A 26,339-nucleotide genomic window follows, 5' to 3' on the forward strand; every position below is an offset into this window, starting at 1 on the left:
ATTATTGCTTTCCTTCTCGTAAGGTTGTGAGAACGCCACGGGCCGCATCTGATATGAAATGCTGGTTTGATTTAGAAACTAAAACAAGAGCAAAAGCGATTAACAAAGAAGGCTGAGTCGCTTTGGACACTTTCAGAACTGTTCGCGCAGCTGCTTCCTGCCAATGACCTTCAGCAAGCGGCTGCTGATGTTCGCGGAGAGAGAAAAATGACTGCACAGAACGGACGCCGCTGCGCTCTCTGACAAAAAAAAAATAAATAATTCAAAACTTCATGCCTCTCAAAGCCTCCACCCTAAATCCGCGCGACGGGCTGGCGCCATTGTCCCATAAAAAAAGAGCGGGTTTCTTGTCACGTGTAAAGCCCTTTCATCTGCCTAGCCATACCCTCACTTTTCCTATGGTGCGGCGACACCCTCTCCTTCGTTTCTGTCCCTCTTTCTTGTCACGTGATCATGACTGGTGCGTGTTTGGGTCTGCGCCGCCTCCTCCTCTCCTCGGCCCCTTCTCGCAGTTCGCCGCTTTGCTTGTTTGCCCCAACCACCCGCCCCCATGGTCTCTCCGCTTCTACGTCTACCGCTCTCGCAACGTCCATGGCGCTCCTGTGTTGTACGGCCGATGTATCGTGCGGGACATAAATGAAGACTGCCGAACTTTCCTAGCCTGGTGCAGTGTCATCTACGTTGACGGGTGTACGACCATGCTGTGAGGAAAACAACTGCTGGAAGCGCTTTATCGTCTGCTATAAACGTCGCACGGTAGCCCTGCGTCGCCATCACTGCAGTGTGTCGTCTGTTAGCCGACCGAGGAAGCCCCGCTTCCTTTCCCCTCTGCAGCCGTGGTGCGCCACCACCGCCCATGGCAGATTAGCGTTTCTGCGAAAAATAGGTGCGCTACGGGCCGTCCGAACATGACTACTCGCGGAGCGCGCGCCGACGTCTGTTTGTGGCGTGATCGTGAGTTTTTATATCGGCTACTTGGGTCGCGTCGTCTGGAGAAGTGCTGACGTTATATGTCACCGTTGGTTTGCGAGTGATTGTTATCCTTATTTGTTACGCCCTTCCTATGAAATGCAACGTGAGCGCGCAGCTTTCATGGTTCGCTGAAGCGGCTCCGATTGATGCTGCCTACGCCCCCCGGGCCGACAGACGCACAGCGCATCTTCGCAAGAAAGTAATATCCAGGAAACGGAAGCTTCACGGGCGAGCTACTGTGCTCAGTGAGGTGAGTCGACGTTACGGAATAGCGTTAGCGCTACCACTGTTGTTCTAAGAGACCGAGAACGTGGTTTCCCCTGTGTGCATGTGGTGCTATTGTTACGGAAATGCCGGATTCATTCTACTTTCGTGCACCAGCGCAGCCGACCGCGCATTATCATTGCATGTAACCCATGGCAACAATGCAAACAATCAGACGCGTTGTCTAGAGTTGTAACCCCGTTTGTGTAAATTTTGCCTTCGATGTGTTGTACAAGGGTAATATACAGTGCCGAAGCGCAATTTCGAAGAATAAACGTAAAAGTAGGCCTTTGTGCGGGCAAACATCCCGAATTGAAACTATGAAACGTGTGCGGGTGTTTACCGAGCCTTTGTAAACACCCCTATCCAATCCCACCGTACTTTTTCTGTGTATATTTTGGGGGGGAGGGGGCGAGGGCGTGGGCTTGCTCAAGGACGCGAAAGCTGTCTATTTTTTTTGGTGACTTTCTTACTTAGCACATGAAGGTGACGTCGCAGCAAGAGCAACCTGCATTCTTCGACCATTGCGCTTGTTTTTCAATAATTGTAATCAGAGGCGGGCGCATCTAAACTTCTCCGAATACGAATCGAATAGTAGATATTGAACAGGGAAACCGAGACGTGTGTACTTACAGCAGGAATATTTATTTCAGCATAATTAGGTACCATGCTTGTACTGGCTAGTGGAAGAAGGCAAATGAATATCGGGGACAAAGGATCGGTTTTCAACAGAAGGTCACTAACTGTAAGAAAAAAAATTGCACAAATAGTCTGTAAACAATGAATTGCGGCGTTTTAACATCCTAAAACCGCGATTTGACTATGGTGCATGCCGTTTTTGGGGACTCCCGATTAATTTTGACCACCAGGGAATCATAGACGTGCCCCCAATGCACCGGACGCGGGTGTTTTTGCATTTCGCTCCCATCGAAATGCGGCCGGGATTTGAACCCGCTACCTCGTGCTTAGCAGCGCAACACCATCTCTGCTAAACCAACGCGGCGGGTTTGGCCTCTAAACAACTTGAGGGACTGGTTATATAGAAGGTATGAAACAAAGAATAGCTGTTTTGTCACAAATTTTTAAAAACGCGAAATGTTCGCAGAAAAACAAGAACAGAAGCTGTGGAAAAAAAGAAAAAAAAGCTGCCGAAGGACTTGTGTGCCGTGGACACATGTAGTTGTTCCCGTTGCAAGGAAAACGTCACCGGCTGTAACGTAATAGATAAAACTATTGCATAGCTATACAGCGGAAAACACTTGAATGACAGACTACGAGCAAGAATTGCAGTTTGCCATGTAGGCTTCCGTCGCGAAACCGAAAACAGAGCTTTAAATTACCTATTCTGTTTCTGCATCACTCCGAGAAACTTGTCACACTTCCGATAACTTGTGACACTTTGTTTAGCAGGCTTTTACAGTTGGTTGTTGCGAAATGATTATTGTCGAATATTTGAAGCTGAATACCAAACATTCCCTTTTCGAATACGAATACTAAGTGTGTAGTTTTTTATTCCTATTCAAAACTTCGACTATTCGCCCGGCCCTTATAGTCTAACGTAACCATCAGCGACGCTGTGACAGTGTCTTGACATTTTTTGCGCAGGGGAAATGCAATCCTTTCGTACGACCCAGCAAACCAGCTTGCTCTTCTGTCAGTCTCAGTTACAGTGAGCGACAGCTGGCGTACCTTCTCAACAGGGGATGAGCAAGGAATGTCTCGGTCTATGGGGCTTAGTTGTCTTCGTCAGAGCTACAACTTACGAACGCACCTCCCTGCTCCCCGTTGTCGTAACCTTGACTCCAGTCGGAGGCATCTCTTGTTTGACCACTATTGGTCAGTTCAGTGGAGTTCTTCATCTTGCAAACCTGCAGTGTGCTGTTTGAAGTTCTCAACAACGAACAGTCTTTTATTCTTGCAGTCGCGGGTCGGAGCGCAGCGGCATCCTAAACAAAATGTTCAATTTTGTGAATAGCGTGTAGTAATTACGTCGAGCGTACAATTTACATGTATGTTTGTATTGCCGCGTTCTCATTTGAACGCTGCCGTTGGGTTCGTCATGTTATCGATTCAGCACTCATGTCGGGGTTACATCATACCAAGTGTTGTTTGCTTCTATGTGTATTTTTTTCGTGCTTGCAGCCTACCGGGTACCAGGCTGATAGCTGTTTCATGAGTAAAGTTTTGATCTTTCTAGGTAGGGGGTAGCGGAAGCATGCACAGTTTCCTATTGTTTGTTTGTTGTGGTGCGCCAGACAGTGCACCTTTCTTAATTTTTTTGGTAAGGTGGCCAAGTTGCGGCCTTTAGTAAAATCTTTAGTAAAATGTCGGTAAATCATGGTAATGACATCAGCGGTATTTTGCCATCTTGTATTTTAATTGTACCTAGAGGTCTTCTTGTTTCTGAACCCTTTGTTTTAAATTGACGCCAGCGGTGTCGCTTGATCACAAAACTGCCGGAAAGACATGCACGCAATGCAAAAAAAAAAAAAAAAAAAAAAAAACAGACGAGAGCTCATCTTTCTGTGTTTTGCTTGCGTCTCTGCCATTTAAATTTGCTTTCAGTTGCCGTAGTCAGATAGTCTCGTTTCTTGCCATATCTTCACTCCGTTGTAATTGTACTCATTAACGAAGTGTTCGTTCAGTGCGACAACAGCATATATCCGCATGCTGCTTACTTTTCAAAATGAGCGCTACTCGTGGTCCCTACAAAGAATAATTTTATAACTGAGGCTTGGGATAGGGTTGGTTGGCAGTCCGTGAGTAGAGTTGAAGCGCGAAATTGATGCAGGGATCAGGGAACCCAGACAAGCGCTAAATACCAGCCACATTTATGCGTAGAAATAACACGTGGTACATGTGGCTCCATGAACAAACCAGGAAAAAACGTGAAAAGCCGGATGAAACAAGCAGAAGCGTACACGGCTCTTCCCGGCCGCGCGCAGCATCTGTGCTCGAAATGTCCAACAACGCGGCCTTTACACACGACCCCTGCGCAGTTCGACTTTATTTAAAACGAAGCTGTCTATGTCGAGGACCTCTGGATTTCTAGGTGTCCGTCTCGTCTACAGAAAACACAGTGGCACGATCCCAGTGCAAGTGCAGGGCCAGGAGCGATGGCTCGTTACCCCGTAAGGCAGAGGCGGGACACGAACATACAGCACAGCTTTCGTTTCAATACGACGTGCACAAATTAAAAAAAAAGTTCACCGACGATTGCGGGACTCCCTAATGCTTAATTCGAGCGCACCTCTGTGCGTGTTCTGGCTTCGCAACTTATCGGCTGGCGCGCAAGACAATCAGTCTTGCGCGACACGTTGCAAACGGAGCGAAGAGTTGCGAAACAACACTCAAGCACAGCGGCTAGCAGAATCGGCGATCATCGGAAATGTGGTGTGCGGGTCAAGCGCGTTGGGCGTTTATACATGGCTCGTCCAACGTTCCAGATTAATCGCTGGTGCCCGTGTGGCTTCAAGAAAGATTACAAAAAAGCTTTGGTGACAACAGCCAACGGATAGAACTATCGATAACGTTCGAGAAACTTGTGATACATGCAGGCGCGTCGCGCGTCGAGGGATAGCGTTTAGCATTTGCTAGCCGATGGGAAGCAGCTACCGAAGAAAGATAAAAGAAGTGAACAGACGACGCGCGGTATACTCTGGCGCCATCTCGTAGCGATCGTCGCGGAGCATTTCGTGCGTTGCACCACGGTGCGCGACACAGGCGGCGCCACGCTATTGTCTTTCATGCTTCGCTGTTGTGCTCGTTCACCCGGTTACGCCGCCAACGCCGACGCTCGCCGCAGGAACGCGCCTTTAAGAGTTGAGCTCTAAAGAAAGCCCTGAAACCGCATGACTGATGACGAGGCGCGCGCACATCTGCGTTGATCAACGTATGTAGCAGCCACTGCCTCGCCCGAGGCCGTTGTCGGAAATTTTAACGTAGACGTCTCAATACCGGTAACAAAAGCAGTGGTTCATCCACTTTGTCGGAGAGTTTGGTCTCACTTACTTCAACGATCCGATTCGGCCAACTACCGTACACGGATCATGCATCGACTTAACTTTGGTTACAAACATTTCTGAAGAACGAAAAACATCTGTGTATATCATAGTGACTACGAAGCAGTTATAGCAGTAATTTCAAAGTAATAAATAAAGTAAAAGCTTTGTAAACTGCATTGAAGCGTGTGCGTGATACATATCACATTGAAGAGCAACGTCCGTAATGGGCGCACATCATGGGATCAGTGTTTGACAAGTTGCCCTACATTAGGCGCAACATATGTACAGCTTTCCTGACCAGCCACTTTTGTAGGGTTGAATTGGCGGCGATTTTTTGGGCTTCGAAGATATCTTGCATGGACTGCCTTGGAGATCTGTGCTTTACCGAACTTTTTTGAAAAGCCGGGTTGGCATCCGCATGCGAGGCAGTGGGCTGCCAGGAGGGCATCAGACAAGAATTTTATGTCTGTCTGTCTGTCTGTCTGTCTGTCTGTCTGTCTGTCTGTCTGTCTGTCTGTCTGTCTGTCTGTCTGTTGTCTGTCTGTCTGTCTGTCTGTTCTTATAACACCGACTCTGTAGTCAAAGTTGTCTACGACCTTGGGCCACTAGTGAGTGAGTGCGTGAATAAACTTTTACTGGGTCCAGCAAAACTCGATGGAACGAGCACCCGGCTAATCCCACGACGGGTCTGACAGGTCTAGCCTACCGGCCCGATCTCTTGGGCCACTAGGAATGTGCTCATGGTCGCGATGCCTTCGCGGTCGATGCATTATCGCAATTCCAGCTTCCTGATCTGACTCTGGTCATCCCGTCGTCGTCACGCCTTCTACGCCTACAGAGTGATCTAAGTTGTCTGATAAGTTGAGCAACTAGGTTCCAGCCTAGTAGCGAGCCATTAGTCTATAGCTTGTGCTTCTGATGCCTCCTTGGTTGTTTCGTCGTTCCCATTCCAGCTTTGTTGTCCGACTCTCGTCATGCTATCGTTTTACAGTCGTCATGCATTCGTTGTCACATCGCCACTCCAGCTTCGTCTTCCGATGTTGTCATGCCTTCGTCGTTCCACCATTATCATCACACAGGCTTCACTATGGAGTCATCAGCATGCCATTGTCGTCATCCAGTTGACCTTATACGGTTCTCACTTCATTGTCGTCACTACGTCGTCGTCACACAGTTGTGATGCCGTCGCGGTAATTTCGCCTTCGTCCTTCTAACTTCGTCATCCGACTCTCATAATGGCGTCGTCGTCAAGCTATCGTCGTCGTCCCGCCGTCGTTGTACTGTCATCACTTGAGTGACGTCATCCCATTTTTCGTTATGCCGTTGTTTTCATACCACCTTCGTCGTTCCATCGACGTCAGTTCTACTTCATTCTAGCATGCTGTCGTCATTCAGTCGTGATTATGCCACCGTTGGGATCCCATCGTTGTCAGTATGTCGCAATCAGGATTAACCATCGTGCATCCGTTCTGATACCATCGTTATCATGCAGTCGTGGTCGTGCGTTCATTCAGGGAGGGAACAAACACTGCCTATATTATCCGTGATGCGCCTTGGTTCACAGACCTCGCCTATGCTGACAGCTTCCCTGTGTTATGTGTTTTTTCTACGCGGATCCGATGGCGCATACGCGGTTCCTGTAATACCAGAGAAACAGTTGGAAGGTCATGTAACGTCGTTCTGAAATCTATGAAAGACAGTATAGAGTTTTAGGTTAAGGGATGGAAGCCGCACTTAAGCATTGGGCGACGCAAACTCCATTGCGGGTCCTTCGCGCTATTTTGTGCTCGCTTTGGGTTATTTTGCACGACGGGTAGTTTGCATCTCTGAACGCTTTCGTTCCGTAACGTAAAACTCTCTGGTAGGGGTGACAAGGGGGCGGAGTTGCGGCGCATGACAGGCTGTCGCGTCACCCCTCGCGTAAGGGAAGTAGAAGGAGCACCTGCCGGCTTAAGTGTTCGACTGAACCGGCTTCTGGATCGGCCCTCGTTTTGAGGTATGAGGGCGTGTTAATTCATTGTGTGTGCATTCCAGGATTTTACATTACAAAACTATCATCTCGTTGTCAGGACCACCGGCGTGGGGGGGGGGGGGGGAGAAATGTATGTGGCGTATTGATTACAGCATTGTGTTTCTATGCAAGATGTGGTCTGTTTAAATCTGTCAGTCGCACAGTTTTATTTATGTAAATATATATATACATATCATCATTATCCTCAGCCTATTTTATGTCCACTGCGGGACGGTGGCTTCTCCCTGCGATCTGCAATTACTCCTGTCCTGCGCCAACCGATACCAACTTGCGCCTGCGAATTTCCTAATTTCATCATCCCACCTACCTTTATGCCGTCCTCGACTGCGCTTTCCTGCCCTGGGCACACATTCTCTAACTCTAATTGTCCACCGGTTATCCATCGCGCACGCACGCACACACACGCGCACGCTCGCACACACACATGTATGTATGTACAGGCGCCCAAATCTTTAACTGGCGTGCGCGAGCGGCGACTTTTCCGTGCGTCAGCGCCGTATGACGGGGCGAGGTTGGAAACAGCTTAGCAGACGATGGGCCCAGCTGAGCGCGCTTTGTCCGTATGCACTTAGCCTCAGACTCTTTGCAGCCGCGCCCCGTCATACGGCGCTGACGCACGGAAAAGTCGCCGCTCGCGCGCGCCAGTTAAAAATTTGGGCGCCTGTACACATTTATATATGCCCGGAACATCATGGTGACCAGTGGGCCCCGGGGCCACATACCCAGTACGTTTAAAATTAATTTACACCTGTTTTGGTTATAAGGGTGTGAGATATAGACCGAGTCACATCATTAACTTTAGTAGTGGAGATTACAGTGTCGCACACATATCAGCCCGCATTTTTAGACGACGCTATCTCCATGACTGGCCCATGAAAAAGGCTAGGTACCCAATACGGAAAAGAGGGACTAACTCGCCAAGGAAAGCCTTTGTCTTTCACAACGAAAGTGCATAGCAGACGACGCATGTTAGTCGTGCACCTTTTTTTCACACCGGTTTCTTTCGCAGCTGCGCCGATAACCCTGGCGGTGTCTTTTTGAAGTGAACAGCGTAGCAAACGAGACTGGCACCTAGGGCTTCTCGAGAGTGCCTTGCGAGCATGCGCGTACTATCATTAGTCTCGCCGCTTCTCGCCGTTCTTTGGCGCTCTATGGCCACATCTGGCCCTTGCGCCAAAAAACCCTACTAATCAATCAATCTCGCCGTTCTATACCGCTCGGAGACCCTCAAAATGACGTGACCATTGTCGAAGCAATGGCTCAACGCCGAGCTTGAAGATAAGGCAGATAAGAGCTTGTAACGCAGCCGCTCAACAGTGTCGCAAATAGAGCGCGGCGTCTGTAGTAACCTCCTCGCAGCGGTTTCGGCTCAGGGTGTGGACACCGACAATGGCGGCAGCGGCAGCATATGCATCGCAACCTGCCGTTTCGCAGATAACGCCAGCTGTCCTGTGACGTCGCTACCGTGCTTGCTTCAACCTTGGTGGGCGTAGATCTGCAAGCGTTTTTACTGCAAGCCCTCTTTGTCCGGATCACGCCGCAGTCTTCTTCAAGCGCCACCATCGACAGAGCAAGCTATAAAGTGGTGGAAATCGAGGCCTGCTTTCACATTGGCGACAGCGGTAGCATCGAAGAAGCATCGTCAAAGTAACAACCTGCCTTTTCGCTGGTTAGTATTTCGATACTTAGTACTTTTTCCCCTATTGCTGCTGCTGCTGCCAAATTGTGACCATGTCCTGCAATATGAAATGCGCCACTTGTGAGCTAACGCTTACTGTTTCAGACTCTATCATTGAATATAGAGACTGTACTTCTAAATTTCACACCGGGAAATGCTCGGGAATCTCGGACACGACAATTAGGTCGAAGGGAGATGCGTACCGCCTGGCTTGGCGCTGCACGTCCTGTAGACGGCAGAAATTACGTTTGGAACCTAACAAATCTAGTGATGATTCTGACGCGCAAGACGTGCGGCAGTTGTTAATGACCATTAACGGAAAGCTTGACCAGCTGTTGCCGCTCCGAGAGGTAGTTGAAGGCATTGAAGACACCTTACAATTTCTGAGCGAACAGTACGATGAACTGCAACAACGAACGGAGCGAAATGAAAATGAGATCAAGGATCTAAAACGCAGAACCGAAAGACTTGAAGGAAACGAGAGCGATGTCAATCAGCTTCACGCTGAAATTGACTAACTTGAATGGAGGAGCCGCCGCTTAAACCTGGAATTTCATGGGATTCAACACTCTGAAAAAGAAAACCTGCTCGAAAAGCTAAACGACGTAGCTGTGCAGCTCGAACTTCCACAGCTCTCAGAAAATGATGTTGTTTCAGCTCACCGGCTGCCGTCAAAGAAAGAAAAGATACCGGGTATAATATGTCGCTTCGCGAAACAAGCAGATAGGGACCGCTGGTGGAAAAGCAGACAGAAGTTGCGTGAATCGAAAGACGATGTATTCCTGCTTCCCAAGCGCCACTGCTTTCGCTTTCACAGCGTTGAGAAACACTTGAACAGCGTTTAACATTGTCAGTAAAACGAGTTCTTAGGGTGAGTTGGTCACTTATTGCAGGCGTAACAGCAGCGTCAAAAACACACACACAAAAGAAAGGAACACTGACTGACATGGACAAACAGCGATTGTCCGTGTCTGTTTAAGATTGTGGTGCGGTTTGTCGCGACATCTTTTTCTTGTCGCTCAGTTTGCGATAGTTTGATCGTCGTGCCAACAAGACCAGCCTGCCACAATTTTGGAATCGTTTCCGCAAATTTTATCGACGCGGGTGGCTCGAAGTTTTCAAAGCTCACAAATGTGCCAAGTGAATCCTGAGCAGCAGGATTATGTTACGTCGCGACGTGGCACAAGTAACCTTGCAAGCAGTTTCGGGTATGCATGCATCTCGCTGTCAAAACATTGCGATATTGTGGGTTGGTGGCTCTTTTGAGTGATGTTGCATGTACCGATAGCCTGCCAAACAACGAGCAAGTGAAAACGAACGAATATACAAACGTTAATTTTTCATTATGTCGAAATTAGCTTACAACCGCGGGAAGACATGACTGCAGCATATGCGCATCTGAGACCAGTTACGATAGAGCATGCGCTTATGAGAAATTAAAATTGGTTGCCGAAGTTTCACTACCGAACGAGTGCGATGTCACTATTTTCATTTTCAGCTCCTGTGGCGGTCGCATTACCCTAATGCCGGCCGATATTGGATCTTGCCGTTGAGTGCGGGAGTTGGCTGACGTTGAGGAGGATCTTGAGACGAAACTTAAGCTTTATTTACATTATTTACAGTAATAATACGAAGTAATGAAGAGTCATAAAATTATCGATGGCCGACAGTAAATCGGACGCTGCGGCCCGTGGCAAATTGAACGACAAAATTAACGAAGGAATGAATGTCTCTTCACCCTGTCTCTCGCTTTTAACCCCTTCGGTCTCTCGGGGTCGCGTCATCTAAGTGCGCCCCTCCGAGCGTGCGCATCGCGATGACCATGCGCGCAGCGCAGTGAAAGTGCGTTGCGCGAACATCACCTGAAAATTTGAAGCTTAACGTAACTGAGGAGGCAGGAAACGGCAACAAAAGGCCCTTTTACCCAATTCAGTGCAATGACCTGGCACGCCGCTTCAGGCAACCTTTCACTACCGCGATGAAAAAAAAAAACGTTTTGCTTTTCTTGTCTCAGCTATGTTATTGCAGCTTTATGGGCAGCCACCTGGCATCAAGACAAGGAAGGCTAAACAGTGCGACTTGCAGCCAACTGTCGATTCAGTTCACCTACAAACAACGAAACACAGCATTTGCGTATCCACAGCATGCATGTGTGCCGGCTGGCGCTTGGAAGCCCTATGCCGCTGACGAACCACGTGATCGGCGAGAGCATTTGGGAGAGCAGGCGGTGCGGGGAAAAGGAATGCGATACTCTGAAACGTGATTTATTTAGTGGCTAATATTTTCGAACTTTCGCAAGTAATATTTCGTGAGCAATATTTCGTAACTAATAGGTTATATTTTCAAGTTACTTCAATGTTTCCATCATGCGCTAATCGAACGTAAAACCTTTCACTGAGATAGTATGAATGCTCCGAAAAAAAAAAATATAACCTCCGATTGCTTGATTTTATTTGCGTGAACTAAAACATTCGAATAGCAGTTATGAAAATTTGTATGTGGGGTGAGATCCAAATTAATCCCACACCATTCCCTTCCCCGAACGAGACTTTTAAAAAAAAAAAAAAAACACACATGATACCGGCACTCGGCACAAAACAATTTAAACAAACTCGGACTTTGCAGATTAACCGTCTCGGATCCGACGGCAGTTTGTATAACAATGTATAACAATCGGCATTGCAGAAATGGCAAGTTCAATCTATGCAACTGGGCGAATGCAGCCGTACGAGTTCCTTGTAGTGTTCACTCTCGTTCGAAGCGCCATACGCAAAGCGTTGTTTTCTCAGTCAGATATGGAGACACGCTGGCGCGCTTTTTCTGCGCGACCACACGGGACGTCACAATCAGGATTTCAACGTCTTAAGGTTCCATTTTGGATTTATGAAATCAATTTAGGATGCTGCAAAATGACGACATGCTATGAGACGTTAACTTGATGGTAAAGTGTTTCGAAACGGGGCAAAGTTGACTTCTTAATTCAACTATAAAACTTTTCCAAACCGTTCTAAGGTGACACCCTCTCTCCAGCTGAGAACAGGCATTAGCGCCTCCACAACGTCGCCTCCAAGATCGCCGCCGCATGTCTTTTTGCCGCGTGCGATTTGGCTTGCGAAATATATGTGCGGGTGCCTCATTCGCCATTTTTTTTTCTGCAACTAAGTGATCTCTGGCATAAAACTGACGTGGTGAGGCTTCTAGAGAGATAGCGCAATATTTTGCGTTAGATGTTATCATTACACTGAACTTTTCTTTTAAGTGCATATACTATATCTCTCGTTTTAGGGGGAGTCATGTTATCCTTAAAGAACCGACTGTCGGCCAGGACCGTCAACGCCGTGCTCCTGGCGATGTGCCTGTGCCTCGGCTTGATCGTCATGACCGGGTTCTCGTGTCGCAGCTTCCGGTACGAGGTGCGGATCTCCGGCAGGCAGGATTCCCCTCTGATAGCCTTCGGGCTGTTGGGCGCCTCGTCGCACAGCGAGTGAGTGGACAGTGCTAATCGACAGCTGTCCTCGGCCAAAGGGGTTCCATTCGTGCTTTAATACGTTAACATTAGGAGTGTCGTACCCGCCGTGGTTGCTCAGTGGCTATGGTGTTGGGCAGCTGAGCACGAGGTCGCGGGATCGAATCCCGGCCACGGCGGCCGCATTTCGATGGGGGCGAAATGCGAAAACACCCGTGTGCTTAGATTTAGGTGCACGTTAAAGAACCCCAGGTGGTCAAAATTTCCGGAGTCCTCCACTACGGCGTGCCTCATAATCAGAAAGTGGTTTTGGCACGTAAAACCCCAAATATTATTATTATGATTATTAGAAGTGTCAAAGAGAAAAGAAGTCTATGCGTAGTGTCGGAAGCCAGGCACGGAGTCGATGCTGATATATATATATATATATATATATATATATATATATATATATATTGTTACGCATGAAGAAAACGAAGACCAGTGAACGTGCTTGCGGTCCCGAGTGGAAGAAGGAAGAAGAGAACGACGCTCAGTTGATAAACCAGCTGACCGCTCTTGCGCTCACCTTCGCGACCTAAAGTAAACGGTCCCCTTCATCCGTCAGGGTTATAAACGGTCTCCTTCGCGCGTAACAAAGTGGTGGAGGTGCGGGGTATCGCTCACAACAACGGAACCATCACTGCCGCAGCTTCGTCGAAGCCGTCGACTTGCCGGCCTCCCGCCATCAGCCGTGACCATCTTCGACATGCCAGAAGAAGGAGCCACTCCGAGGGCAGCGCCTAGCAGTCCGCTGCCATACTACCGAGTTCCACCCACCTTCGGAGGCAAAGCGGGGGAAGATGCCGACGAGTGGCTCGTCCACTACAAACGAGTGAGCAAATCCAACGGGTGGGATGCAACCGCTCAGCTCACCAACGTGGTGTTCTCCCTGACCGATACCGCCCTCGTGTGGTACGAGAACCACGAGGACGCGCTTACGACGTGGGAACATTTTGTTGACGAGCTAAAGGCGTGTTTTGGGGACTCAGTCGCCAAAAAGAAGCGTGCGGAGCAGACACTGTCTCAACGGGCGCAGCTACCAGGTGAGACATGCACAACATATATTGAAGAAGTATTAAAGCTGTGCAAGGTGGTCAGTGCTCGCATGTCAGAAGAAGATAAAGTTGGACATCTGCTGAAAGGAGTGGCTGAGGATGTGTATAATTTTCTAATTGGAAAGGAGAGCCTCAGTTCTGTGTCTGACGTCATTCGGCACTGCAGAACTTTTGAAACGCTCAAGATGCGTCGGATTGCGCCAAAGTTTGGTCGATTGGCAAACGTTACGACGGTTGCCAGTGTGGACACGAGTCCTTGCCTTGACCTTCCTTCCACCATCCGACAGATTGTCCGCGAGGAACTTTCCCGCCGCGAGGAGTTGCATTCAACTGCTGACCACCATGGCGTGTACACGTCACGTGAGGCTATGACGACGCCACATTCGGCCCCTTGGCAACCGATGGTTACCGCAGCGGCCGTAGAGTACAGCGCAGCCCCACAGTCGAGGATGACAACACGCCCTCCGACTCCGCGCTATGACCAACGCGCTCAACGCACGCCTACTCGACGCCCGATGTATCGTCGTGACACACGCCACGAACCAACCCACTACACGCGGGAAAATGATAATATCCGCTTCATTGACGAACAACCAAGGTTTCGACCTCTCCCGGTGTGTTATTCCTGCGGTGTCCCGGGTCATATATCGCGGTTTTGCAACCAGCGTATGACCACGTGGTATGGCCAGCCCTCAGAGTTTTCTCGGCCCTCCGAACGGCCACACGGTGCCCCGTGGCCACCACACGTATCATCTGGCGACGAGTATTGGCTCAGCAGCTCCCGGAATCGCTCCCCGGCATCTGACAGGAGTTTGACACCCCCACCGCAACGTCGTGCTCCCCGTTCTCCCTCACCGCGGCATCGCACCACATCCCCTTCGTCACCGGAAAACTAGCTAGCGCGGCCGATGGAGGTGAGGTCGCTGGAGACATGCTACTGACAGAAATACCTCCTGTGTTGATGCTGAAAAACAAAGTGCGCGTGCTTGTAGATAATGTCCCTGTGATGGCTCTGGTGGACACAGGCGCAACAATTTCGGTCATGAGTGTCTCGTTTAAACACGTGTTAGGGCGAAAGGTTTTGTTTAAATGGGACGAAGATTCAAAGTTCTGTGGAGTGAGTGGTGAGCCGTTGCGACCTATTGGTGTGTGTAGTGCTGACGTATTTTTGGGAGGCCATGTTATTACGACAGAGTTCGTAATTATTCCTCGGTCGACCCATGATGTTATTCTCGGCATGGACTTCTTGCGGGAGTGTGGTGCTACTGTCGACTGCCGCACCGGAAAAGTATTCTTAAGTGGTAGGATTCCATCAGGACTCCTGGAGAACCCTGTAGATCGCGAAACTACACTGTGTGTTTGTGGTGATACGGTCATACCTGCATCATCTACCATTTGCGTTCCCGTTGTCTGTTGCGGCGCCGATTCCGACTGCTTCGAAGCTACCGTAGAACCGATGCACTTTAACTGTATGAAGAAGAATGTTTTGGTTCCACATTGTGTGGTGTCGATCAAAGGCGGACGCACTGGCTTATGGACCGTAAACTGTTCTAAGGAGCCCGTTATACTATCTGACGGCATGAAATTAGCCTTCGCCAGGGAACACGCGTCCTTATCAGTGGCTCAACTTACAGATGTGCCGGAAGAACCTGACGGCCACAGTTCGGAAACGGCCCTTTTGTCGATGGTCAATAAATCGCTCAGCACGAGTGAACGCCGAACGTTAGTGGGTGTGCTTTCGAAGCACGTTTCGGTATTCGACTTTGCGCAGAAGGACAATATACCTGCAATCCCTGCGTCTCGAACGCGCCATACCATCAACACGGGTTCGGCAAATCCGATTAGACAAAAGCCATATCGTGTTTCACCATCAGAGCGCCAGATTATCAACGAACAAGTGCACGAAATGATGAAAAAGGGAGTCGTACACGAGTCAGCAAGTCCGTGGGCAGCTCCAGTGATTCTTGTTAAAAAAAAAGATGGATCTTGGAGATTTTGCGTCGACTATCGCCGTTTGAATGCTGTAACAAAAAAGGACGTGTACCCACTCCCACGTATTGATGACGCAATAGACTGCCTTCATTCCGCCTCTTACTTTTCCTCAGTAGATTTACGATCCGGCTATTGGCAAATTCCGATGCATCCTGACGACAAGGAGAAGACTGCCTTTGTAACCCCTGACGGGCTCTTCGAATTTAATGTGATGCCATTTGGATTGTGCAACGCTCCGGCAACTTTCGAGAGATTTATGGACACTGTATTGCGTGGCTTGAAGTGGAACATCTGCATGTGCTATCTCGACGACGTCGTCATCTTTGGCCGCACCTTCAGTGAACACAACTCGCGCCTGGATATTGTCCTGAACTGCATCAGAAACGCTGGTCTAGTTTTAAACTCTAAGAAATGCCACTTCGGTGAACGCCAAACTCTTGTGCTTGGGCACCTTGTCGACAAGGATGGCATCCGCCCTGATCCCCAGAAAACAGCAGCCGTTGAAGCGTTCAGTGCACCGCGCTCTGTCAAGGAGCTCCGTAGTTTTCTGGGGCTTTGTTCCTATTTCCGCCGATTTATTCCTAAATTCGCCGACGTCGCGTATCCGCTGACATGCCTGCTACGAAAGGACACCCCCTTTGAGTGGACTCCGGAGTGCGACTCTTCTTTTCGTCAGTTGAAGTTTCTGCTGACGTCACGACCGGTTCTTCAACACTTCAGTCCTTCAGCTCCGACGGAACTTCATACAGATGCCAGTGGCATAGGTATTGGTGCCGTCCTAGTTCAACGCTACGGTGACCGCGAACACGTGATCGCATATGCAAGCCGCTCATTAAGTAGGCCCGATCAGAATTACACGGTCACGGAACAAGAATGCCTCGCGGTAGTATTTGCGGTTCAGCGGTTTCGTTCTTACCTGTATGGACGCCCCTTTACAGTGGTCACCGACCACCACTCATTGTGTTGGCTTGTGAATCTTCGTGACCCTTGTGGCCGTCTTGCGCGCTGGGCGCTCCGACTGCAAGAATACAGCTTCACCGTATCTTATAAGAGCGGTCGACGACACGCTGACGCGGACTGCCTCTCGCGTATGCCACTTAGCATCACGGACTGTGACGCCGACGACTTCGATCACCTCGTGGCTTCTGTGTCGCCGCGTTTTCCAGACTTCGACTGCTTCAAAACCGAACAGCGAAAAGACGATAAATTAACACCGCTCTTCACCGCTACGACCGCCTCGACGACAGCAAACCATTTCTGTGTACGTGATGGACTCCTCTATAAGAAGAACTTTTCCAGCACTGGCGCACGTTTTCTCCTAGTGGTGCCGGAGAGCCTTCGCACAGCAATTCTGCGTGCTATGCACGACGACCCTACGTCTGGCCATCTGGGTTCGGCGAGGACGCTTTACCGGATTCAGGAACGCTTTTATTGGCCTGGAATGCGACAATCTGTTGAGAGGTATGTGGCCAGCTGCATGCAGTGTCAGCGCCACAAACGGCCATCTACTGCTCCGGCAGGTCTTCTGCAGCCGATCCCGCCTCCAAGCACGCCTTTCCAACAAGTGGGCATTGACTTCGTAGGCCCATTTCCCAAATCAGCCAAGGGAAACCGCTGGATAGTTGTTTGCGTCGACTACCTCACACGCTACTGCGAGACGGCGGCCGTGCCCTCCGCAACTGCCACTGACGTTTCAACATTCCTGCTGCAATATGTGATCCTGCGACATGGTCCGCCCCGCGTGATCATCAGCGACCGTGGACGACAATTCACAGCGGACGTCGTAGAGGAGCTGCTTCGTTTGTGTGATTCCCACTTGCGTCACTCGACACCATACCATCCACAGACGAATGGGCTTACGGAGCGTACCAACCGAACAATTGCAAACATGCTATCTATGTACGTTTCATCCGACCACAAGAACTGGGATGACGTACTGCCTTTTATCACGTACGCATTCAACACCGCCAAGCACGAGACCACCGGCTATAGCCCTTTCTTCCTGCTGTACGCACGGCCACCCCGGTACACAATCGACACTGTTTTCCCCTTCTGCAGTCACGAAAATTCCACTGTCGCCGAGACTCTCTGCCTCGCCGAAGAAGCTCGTCGTATTGCTCGTTTGCGCACTTTGGCATCGCAGGACAGATCAAAAGTACACTACGACATTCGCCACCGTCCGGTAACCTACCGCCCTGGTGATTTAGTCTGGCTGTGGACTCCAGTACGGAAACGCGGGTTATGCCAAAAGCTTTTGGCCACCTACGATGGACCGTTTGTGATTATTAGCAGACTCACGGAAGTCACGTATAACATAGCTCGCCTCACGGCGAGTGGTAGAAGAGCTGCCAAGACACAAGTTGTCCATGTCGCCCGCTTGAAATTGTTCACGTCAAGACACATGGATTGACTCGCCCGGCGGGCTTCGTCTGCGACGAGAGGAATGTTACGCATGAAGAAAACGAAGACCAGTGAACGTGCTTGCGGTCCCGAGTGGAAGAAGGAAGAAGAGAACGACGCTCAGTTGATAAACCAGCTGACCGCTCTTGCGCTCACCTTCGCGACCTAAAGTAAACGGTCCCCTTCATCCGTCAGGGTTATAAACGGTCTCCTTCGCGCGTAACAATATATATATATATATATATATATATATATATATATATATATATATATATATATATATGTATATATGTATATGTATATATGTATATGTATATATGTATATGTATATATGTATATGTATATATGTATATGTATATATATATATATATATATATATATATATATATATATATATATATATATATACGAGAGAAGGGGAACTGAGGGGCTCGATTTTGTTTATCATGACCATATAGAGGTAGCAGACAATGAAGCCAAGGATAATATATATGTACAGTCAAATCATGAGAAGCCAACAATCACACGAAGGAAGCATAAGGAAAACTACTTGTAGTTCCCAATTAAAGAAATTATAAATAAATGGAAAGTGCATGAAGAATCAACTGACCGGCAGGTAGGATACGAACTAACGTCTTCTCATTACGCGTGCGATGCTCCTACTAAACGGGCAGAGAGAAATGAGAGAATCGGCAGAGCCAGCCTTTTCACGGTTTGTTTGCGTGTGTGTCAGTGTTCGTAGGCACTGGCATCGAGCATTATTTTCGGAGTAATCTTGCACACACGGGGTAAGAGAAAGCTACGCGTTCCCTTCCTTCTCTCTCCCGCTGCATAATAAGTTCAAACTTGTGCGAAACGGTGAAGGAGCAGTGAAACTAAGTGTAGGAGCCATTAGTATGAAGGCGAATTTTTAAATAGAAACGAAATCTCTTACGACACATAGTGCAATTCCGTAGCGGCAGATGGATTAGCTGATGGTTTTGCATTACTTTCGAGACGCATGGTAGCGTTATGGTGGGTAATAAACAAGTTGTCACTGGCTAACTTTTTGATCACACATTTTAAATCAAACCTCTAGGTAGCCCATTTACAGCGGAGTGAGAGTGGTCACGTCTATCTAGCAGAAATCATGTGCTCGGCCTTAGTGTTTAGAAATACGTCCTCGAAAGCTGTGACGAAATGTGTAAATGCTCGAGTTAACACTTACAAAAAGTTATTTTTTTTTTTTGCAGAGTGTTGTTCAATCTGAGCTGGAACGGGTGTGAAAGTGATGACCATGATGCCCGTGACGTCATCACCGCACCACGGGCACTGGGGGTCTTGGCACGAAACCAGAAATATGTTGTACCGTCATTTCCTGTGGCAATAGCCAGTATGTTTCGCCACAGAAACCCAGCAACCATAGAAGGATTATTTTGAGTGCGTAGATGGTCTTACGGGTCATCATCTTAATAGGTGGATATGTTATTTTTATCGTAGGCGTCCTTAACGTGCGGGGACTGCTTCGTCCTGCCCCCTCCCCCCTACCTACGTGTAGGTTAAGAGGCGCGAACCCCAGCTCGGTGCTATCATAAAGTTTTCAATCAGTGAATAAATCAATTGTCTTTTTATGGAGTTGCCTCTACATTTCAGTTCGACGGAAGCGCCCCCTGCCCTGAGAAACGAGAGAAACCTATCCTCCGCAGGCGCGAAGACTTTCGACCCTACAATGTTGATTGGTGAGAATGGTTTGCGCTTCTCGAGTCCTGGTTCGTCTTGACATGTGACGTCGTTTTAATTAAGCACTACGTGTTTGAAAGCTGCTCAGGAAGCGCACGTTCGTCGATTATCCGTCGAGTAACGCCGGTTTTGTCCTGCTTGTAAAAGCGGTTTGCGAAAGGGCTGATTTCGATAATTCCAGTTCTTTGTCATAAAGGTGGTATATTGCGTAGACGCGCACCGCAATACCAGACGGTGTACGCTGTGGAGGACCGTTCAGCAGTGCTAGTATCGGCATCTTCTGATATTGTATTCGAATGGTTCAGGCGAGTTAACATTTTTATGAACTACTGTGTTACGCGCGTCTTCTTGTTAGCCGATTTCCAACACGTAACGGCGCTTTTGTGACGTTAGGGGATGTGTGCTCGCCTAGTGAGGGCGTGGGGGGGGGGGGGTGGTAGGAGGCTGTTAACTTTGTCTGCCTGGCCTTCTTATCCTTAGTGCTGAGCATGTGTGTCTTTTTTTCTGTCTTTGCGGTTTTGTACTGGTTGCGCTCAAGGAGGTTAAAGAAAAACTGCTGCAATGGAAGGCGCCCATACCGACCTACGAGCTCGGGTGAAGCCTGCGGCGGCCATCTTGCGGGGGGCAAGAAGCGGCCTGCCAAGAGTTTTGCAGCGCTGTTCGCCGACTTTTCCAGCGGTTTTTACGTGCTTAACGGATATTTAGGTTCTAGTGCAACACCGTGGACTATGAGGCGAGCCATATAGTAAGTCTCCAGATCACAGTTATCTGAGTACTAGGGAATTTTTTCATTTTATCGGCATGTGATTGTGCAGTCTCGCAAAGTAGAAAAATTCTTCTTTACCTTCTTTAATGCAGTGTAGAAATTGATATATCATGAAAGCTGTCATAACAAAAAGCAATTAAAAAGTGAAAATAATAATATTTGGGCTTTTACGTGCCAAAACCACTTTCTGATTATGAGGCACGCCGTAGTGGAGGACTCCGGAAATTTTGACCACCTGGGGTTCTTTAACGTGCACCTAAATCTAAGCACACGGGTGTTTTCGCATTTCGCCCCCATCGAAATGCGGCCGCCGTGGCCGGGATTCGATACCGCGACCTCGTGCTCAGCAGCCCAACACCATAGCCACTGAGCAACCACGGCGGGTTAAAAAGTAAAAATGTAGCATGAGAAATATCAGTACATACAAGAAACATAATTATTATTTTCATTATCATCAGGTGTAGCCGTGGCTTTAGCATCCTCGTTGTATGGGTGGTCTCAGAATTTTGGTGGCGGCCGTTTGCCTTTAGCCTGAAATATATTTTTTTAACTATAGAGCAAGACAATGCTAATATGCAACCTTATTTATATGAGATGGATAATGCTGACATGTCAACTGCTTGTGCGTCAACTTTCATAGAAACACCCGAGCGTGCTAGCAAATTTTGGGATCCGAACAGTATCGCGCATGGCAAGATACGAAGACAAGAAAAACGTAATCTGCCGCGACTGGCGTGCTCCTGCCCCCCCTCCCCCCCCCCCCCGCCCACCCCACTCCCCCGCGAGATGGTGACGCGGCGGCCTCACTTGACGGGCCGCTCCCTCCGCTGCGGCAATTTTTCTGTTACCTCCTTGGCTACGCTACACTGAAAAGCCTTCAAGATGACATACCAACGAGGACAACTTGCAACACGGATCGATCTTATATGCGGTCCTGAAATAGTTGGAGGATTGTTCGATTGGTTACGTTCACATATATTCATTTAGTAAAGCAATGAACGGGGCTGGTTGGTGGACGTTCACCACTACTAACGTATTACTAAGCGCAGTATAATCATGAGCACATATTCATGGCTGCCGTAGCGCGACTGAACAAGCGGACTAAATACGTGGGTGAAGAACAGGGACGTTGTGCAAGGAAGCATACTGCTTGTAATTTTCTTTTGTTCTGTTGCCGCAGCCATGGATGTAAGCTTAAAGCACCAGATCTCCGTCTTCCTTTAAACCCTAGACGCGCTTCTCTACGGACAAAGACAATATGCTCGCGTAAAGGTATAGCTCAGCGAAATAATCAGCGTGGACCTATTTTTACACATATCGTTCCTTAAAGAGAAGAGTCAGGCAATGCGAGAACACTGCCATATCGTTGTAGGCGATCAGTGCCGCCAGGTGCTTGAAGCGTCGCTGTGACTTCCGCGTAAGGCGACATACCGTTTTTATATGTCTCTAGTCAGTTACCTGCTTTAAACAACTCGAGTTTTATGTTAAGCCGCATACACATTACCACTCACGAAGACTGGTTGGCTGGTAGGCGCCATCTGGTAGGCTGACTTCAAGCAAAGCGCAAAAATATATAAAACAACCGCCTATATATCACTTCCTGGTGTTAAGGCGTCGGAATCGGAATAATCGCATGTCTATGCGGTGTTAAAGTGTGTTCAAAAACACCAGCAATTCTTACTCCCAACAGGCAAGGACGATGTCCACGTCGAGCGACTGGCCAGGTTGGAGGCCACGATTGCTGGGATGCGTGACTTTTTGGTGCGTCACATGTCGGAGTCCTCCGGTAGTGGGAACGACAGCCGAGCAGCTGGGACCCTCGTCAAGGCACGCGAATACCTCAGGTGCGCTTGGGCGTGGGAGTTTTGCACTTGAACAGTGATGCGCATGCTCGCTATTATTTGTTTCTTGGTGTGCACTTGGTGAAATTTGCGCCAGATAAACAGATGAACACCAGGTCAACTTTGCACTAGCTCAACTTTGCACCAGGTCAACTTTGCACCAGGCGAACTTTGCCCCAAGTTAATCTTGTAGTTCTCAGGGATTTGTCAGTTTATGGTTTTGGTAAGTGAGCAAATTTCTCCCCGTGACCGGAGGTGCGCCCATTGACCAAGCGTCAGTTTCTCTGATCACGTGAGACGGCAGTAACTGGTGTGGCTGTCGAAAGCCGGGTGACTGGGGGGGGGGGGGGGCGTTAAGGCATATCAATCTGGGACATCAGCAGGGCGCGATAAAGGCCACTATAAGACATCTAGCGTCATCCACAGATCTCCGAAATGTTTCATGATCTTGTTGTTTCGTATAAAGGTCAAGCCACGTGAATGAAGTGCATGTATCCCACAAAAGCTGTGTGCTTTAGGCAAACATTTTAATAAAAAAATGCGTCCCATTCTCCAGCGAGATAAGTGCACGGCAGTAACATATATAGTTTGACCGGAACACATGCCGACGCGCAGACGCATTACGTCCAATCTATCTACAAACAAAGCTGCACACTGCTCGATTTCTCGTATTATGAGTGTTATCCCGGATATAGTAACATTTCGTCATATTGACAATTTCTGTGATCGCGGCATTTTGATATATTTCGGGACACCGTAGCAGTCCTATAGCTTAATCACAGCGTGCGGGAGGGCGAATATGACATGACCTCATCGCCTGGCTGAATATGAGAATGTCCAGAATGGAACCCTGTGTGTTCAATAATTCACAACATTAAAAAGATATTCCAGCATGAATTTTGCGTCTCTTCGTTTTTATGGGTCAAGTGAAGGCACTTCGTCTCAATAGACCGGAATCTTTACTACCAGGCCGGGAAAGGCTCCATATAATTTGTGAAAACAGATTTTCTCTGCGTCCATTTTGGTTTCGTCCCGCACTTCTCTCGCCTACGAAATCGAGCCAGTGACGCTTTCTTCTACACACTCTGCCGCACATGCTGTGGTCTGTTCATACCCAACGGCTCAAGCCCCATCATGATTGGCTTACCTCGCTGTCTCCTTAAGTTGCAAGAATGGCTACTCTTCGCACAGGGGCTGTTGCAAGGAAGGAAGAAAGAAGGGCGGAACCCGAAAGAAGGGCGGAAGGCTCCCGTTATGACGAACGTGGTTAAGCTGATTATTTGAACATGTGTACACGTTTGATTCGTCGCAAAAGAAATTTACGAAGGACAAACTCCGCGGTTGACTACTCAATACTGCGTTCAGAATGCTTTGGGAGGTGCTTATTTGTGGCGCTATTTGGCGCTATGCGTAACGTTTCCGTCACCACCATGCCTTGCCCGGAAGCGGGAGCCAACTTGTACTATGAGCGCATCTTCAGCAAGGAGCATTTCGTAAGAGCGGTACTACCGTGCGGCTTTTACCGCAGTCTGTTAGACTACGCTATTTTTGCGATCGGCCCATGGAGATGGTTTGACAGCTCCACGAAAAGGCGATTAGTTCCGAAGGAATCCTAGAGGCACAAAACAAAAAAAAAACGCTTATCGCTAAATGCTAATTCGGTTAAGTTGAACTTCGGCAGCCGCCGCTAACGCATGCTTCCCGCCTGAGCGAGCGCCTCGGAGAGGCAGGATTGGAAGAAGCGTGTATGCGATCTACACGACGAGTGAATGCATGGTGTTCCTCAGGACATAAGCAGCCATGACGACGATTTATTGGCACCCCCTTTGAAACGCGGCCGTGACGTAGTCACCTAGCCAGCTTAATTGATTTAATCTGATACATAATATATTTTGTAGCATTCTCGTATACATTTCCTTAAGCTTCTTTTTCTTCCCTAAACCTTCTTAACTGCCTTGTACCGCTACCAGTGCATCAGTTATGACATCATACCTGATGTAATAACATGCAACTGCAATGCAAAATATGCACGCATCGACGCTACGCGGCGCGCATGTGACATTGCGTGTCTCCTCGCGCTCTGGGACGCGTTTATAGGGAATTTTTATGGAGAATTATATACTCGCGGACAGCTTTCTGTGGCAATGAAGGGAAAGCTTCGGAGTCAAAGCGCGCAGAAGCGAGAGCGCTTCTGACAAGAGTTCCGTGTTTTCACCCACGTTAGTTTATGCTGGGGAAGAGAAAACATAAACACCTTATAAGCAACAGTTAAATAAGATAAAACGCACCATTGAATATAAAAGATTACTTATCTTGCGGCTTTTGCCTGCCGGGTCTGAGCAAACGCGAAACCATCGCACTTGAAGCTGCGTCAATTCGGCGTCGTTTCCCACAAACCAAAAGCAATGTAAAACGCAAGCGGCCTACTTAATTGGCACCGTAACACGTACAGAATTCACGTGCCCGTAGCTTTCCCTGCAATGCCACAGAAAGTTGTCTGCGGGTATAGTAAGCGCTCGGCGCGGGTCAAGATCACATTCATCATTCTGATCACATTCCGCAATTCGAACGCACAATCGGCACGAATTTATTTTCTTAAAACTGTGCACCGGTTTGTTGAGATTGTGAAAGCCGCTGGCGATACCCTTAGTGGCGGTCAAGGGTGGAGCCTTTGATGGATCTGAAGAAATTTTACTGTGACGAAGCTAGGCCCTTGCCAAGTTGATTATGTCAATAACGTGGGATATTGTGTCGTGTAATTTTCTTTTGTGTGTTGCTGAGCTTTGTCAAAGCCAGGCAATAAAGAAAAAAAAAACAAATCTGGCGTGGGTCAGTGGAAGAGTGGCTCATGACTCCCACGTAGCAGGCCCGAGTTCAGTTCCGACGGGAACTGTTTTTCTTTCATTCCTGGGGATAGCTGCTACGGACAACGGCGGTGGACCCCATCGCCAACCGAAATAGCACATTGGAATGTGGTAATAACAGCTTACGCTGTACAACAATAAATGAAGGGTTCCTTAATGCATGTGCATGTGCCGAGAAACCGAGCGAAAAGACTAAAATTGTGTTGTCTGTCACAGACGATATATGAGCATTCCTCGCGGATTTCAAATACTGATTATACTTCGAAGTATTAGTCTGATTTGCAAAATTCTAAACAGTTCTCTCACCGCTCATTTGCCAGGAAGCGTCCTTGTGATGCTAATACATTTTCGTTTTTGTCACTTCTTTTTGCAGGGTTATGGAAGAAGATGTAGCAGTTATCAAAAAGACAGACCAAGCTGTCGACAAAAGTGTGGAAAAAATGCGCAGACTACGGAACTTTGTCCGGAACGAAATTGAACGGCTTCAGGTAAGGCAAGTTATCTGGTGCTTGCTTTAGTTGTCCTTGGACATTCCTGTGAATACCTATCAGATAACTCAAATATATAATCTCCTTGAACACAAAGAAATTCGAAGAAATGTTATGAAGACAGGACCTAAGTACTTCTCTGGAAGTTGTGAGGTGCTTACAGATTAGAAAAGGTTGTGTATTCTGAAAACTTCCTTAAAAGGGGAGTGTGAAATATGTTAACGGAACACAGCTGACAAGGAATAGTTGCTAAAATTCTAAGTCATTCGTTTTAAATTGCTAAACTAGGCACATAAAATTTGAACCAACATGCAACATTGTAAACTCCACGAAGATTTAAACACATTGGAAAGCCTTCATTCCTGTGATATGAAAATCATGTCGCAATATCCGTGCACCATTTGGGAGACACATAGGAAATCCACGACTATCGGCCATCCAATATAAAATATAGGCGCTCTTTGGCCTTAGATGCCCTTGCGCCAATAAACTATAATCATAATCAAAGAGTTCAAATATCCAATATATTACAAAGGACGCCCAAGGAAAAAAAGCACATGTACCTTTTCAGCCTACAGGCGAATGATTGTCAGCCGAAAGGCTTGATATTTCACATTTACTCGCGACGGAGTCATGCTTTCTTATATGACCAAAAATATAGGTGGACCCTATCATATCTGATGCGCATGTATATCTTGTACTATGCGTATTTTTGGGCATAGGTTACTCTGAGAACTTCAGTTAGAGCAGTATGGC

At 48.2% G+C, this 26,339-nt stretch overlaps 1 protein-coding gene across 5 annotated transcripts in view; it reads left to right on the top strand.

Annotated features, from left to right (window-relative positions):
* Nucleotides 1-525: 525 nt before the first annotated feature.
* LOC142563887 (alpha-(1,6)-fucosyltransferase-like) overlaps nucleotides 526-26,339 on the top strand; it is a 51,319-nt gene continuing 25,505 nt past the window's right edge. The window contains exons 1-6 of one of the 5 annotated variants that reach the window (XM_075674574.1): nucleotides 526-1,222; nucleotides 8,707-8,941; nucleotides 12,236-12,434; nucleotides 19,538-19,623; nucleotides 22,081-22,234; nucleotides 25,469-25,583. In XM_075674574.1, coding sequence (XP_075530689.1) covers nucleotides 12,244-12,434; nucleotides 19,538-19,623; nucleotides 22,081-22,234; nucleotides 25,469-25,583 — 546 coding nt within the window. In that variant the 5' untranslated portion in view covers nucleotides 526-1,222; nucleotides 8,707-8,941; nucleotides 12,236-12,243. Of the gene's footprint in view, nucleotides 1,223-7,186; nucleotides 7,237-8,706; nucleotides 8,942-12,235; nucleotides 12,435-19,161; nucleotides 19,325-19,537; nucleotides 19,624-22,080; nucleotides 22,235-25,468; nucleotides 25,584-26,339 lie in introns of those variants that run through there. The other 4 variants (XM_075674575.1, XM_075674573.1, XM_075674576.1 and 1 more) reach the window with 4 other exon arrangements.

Source organism: Dermacentor variabilis, chromosome 11 (genome assembly GCF_050947875.1).
Source record: "Dermacentor variabilis isolate Ectoservices chromosome 11, ASM5094787v1, whole genome shotgun sequence".
NCBI classification, from domain to species: domain Eukaryota; kingdom Metazoa; phylum Arthropoda; class Arachnida; order Ixodida; family Ixodidae; genus Dermacentor; species Dermacentor variabilis.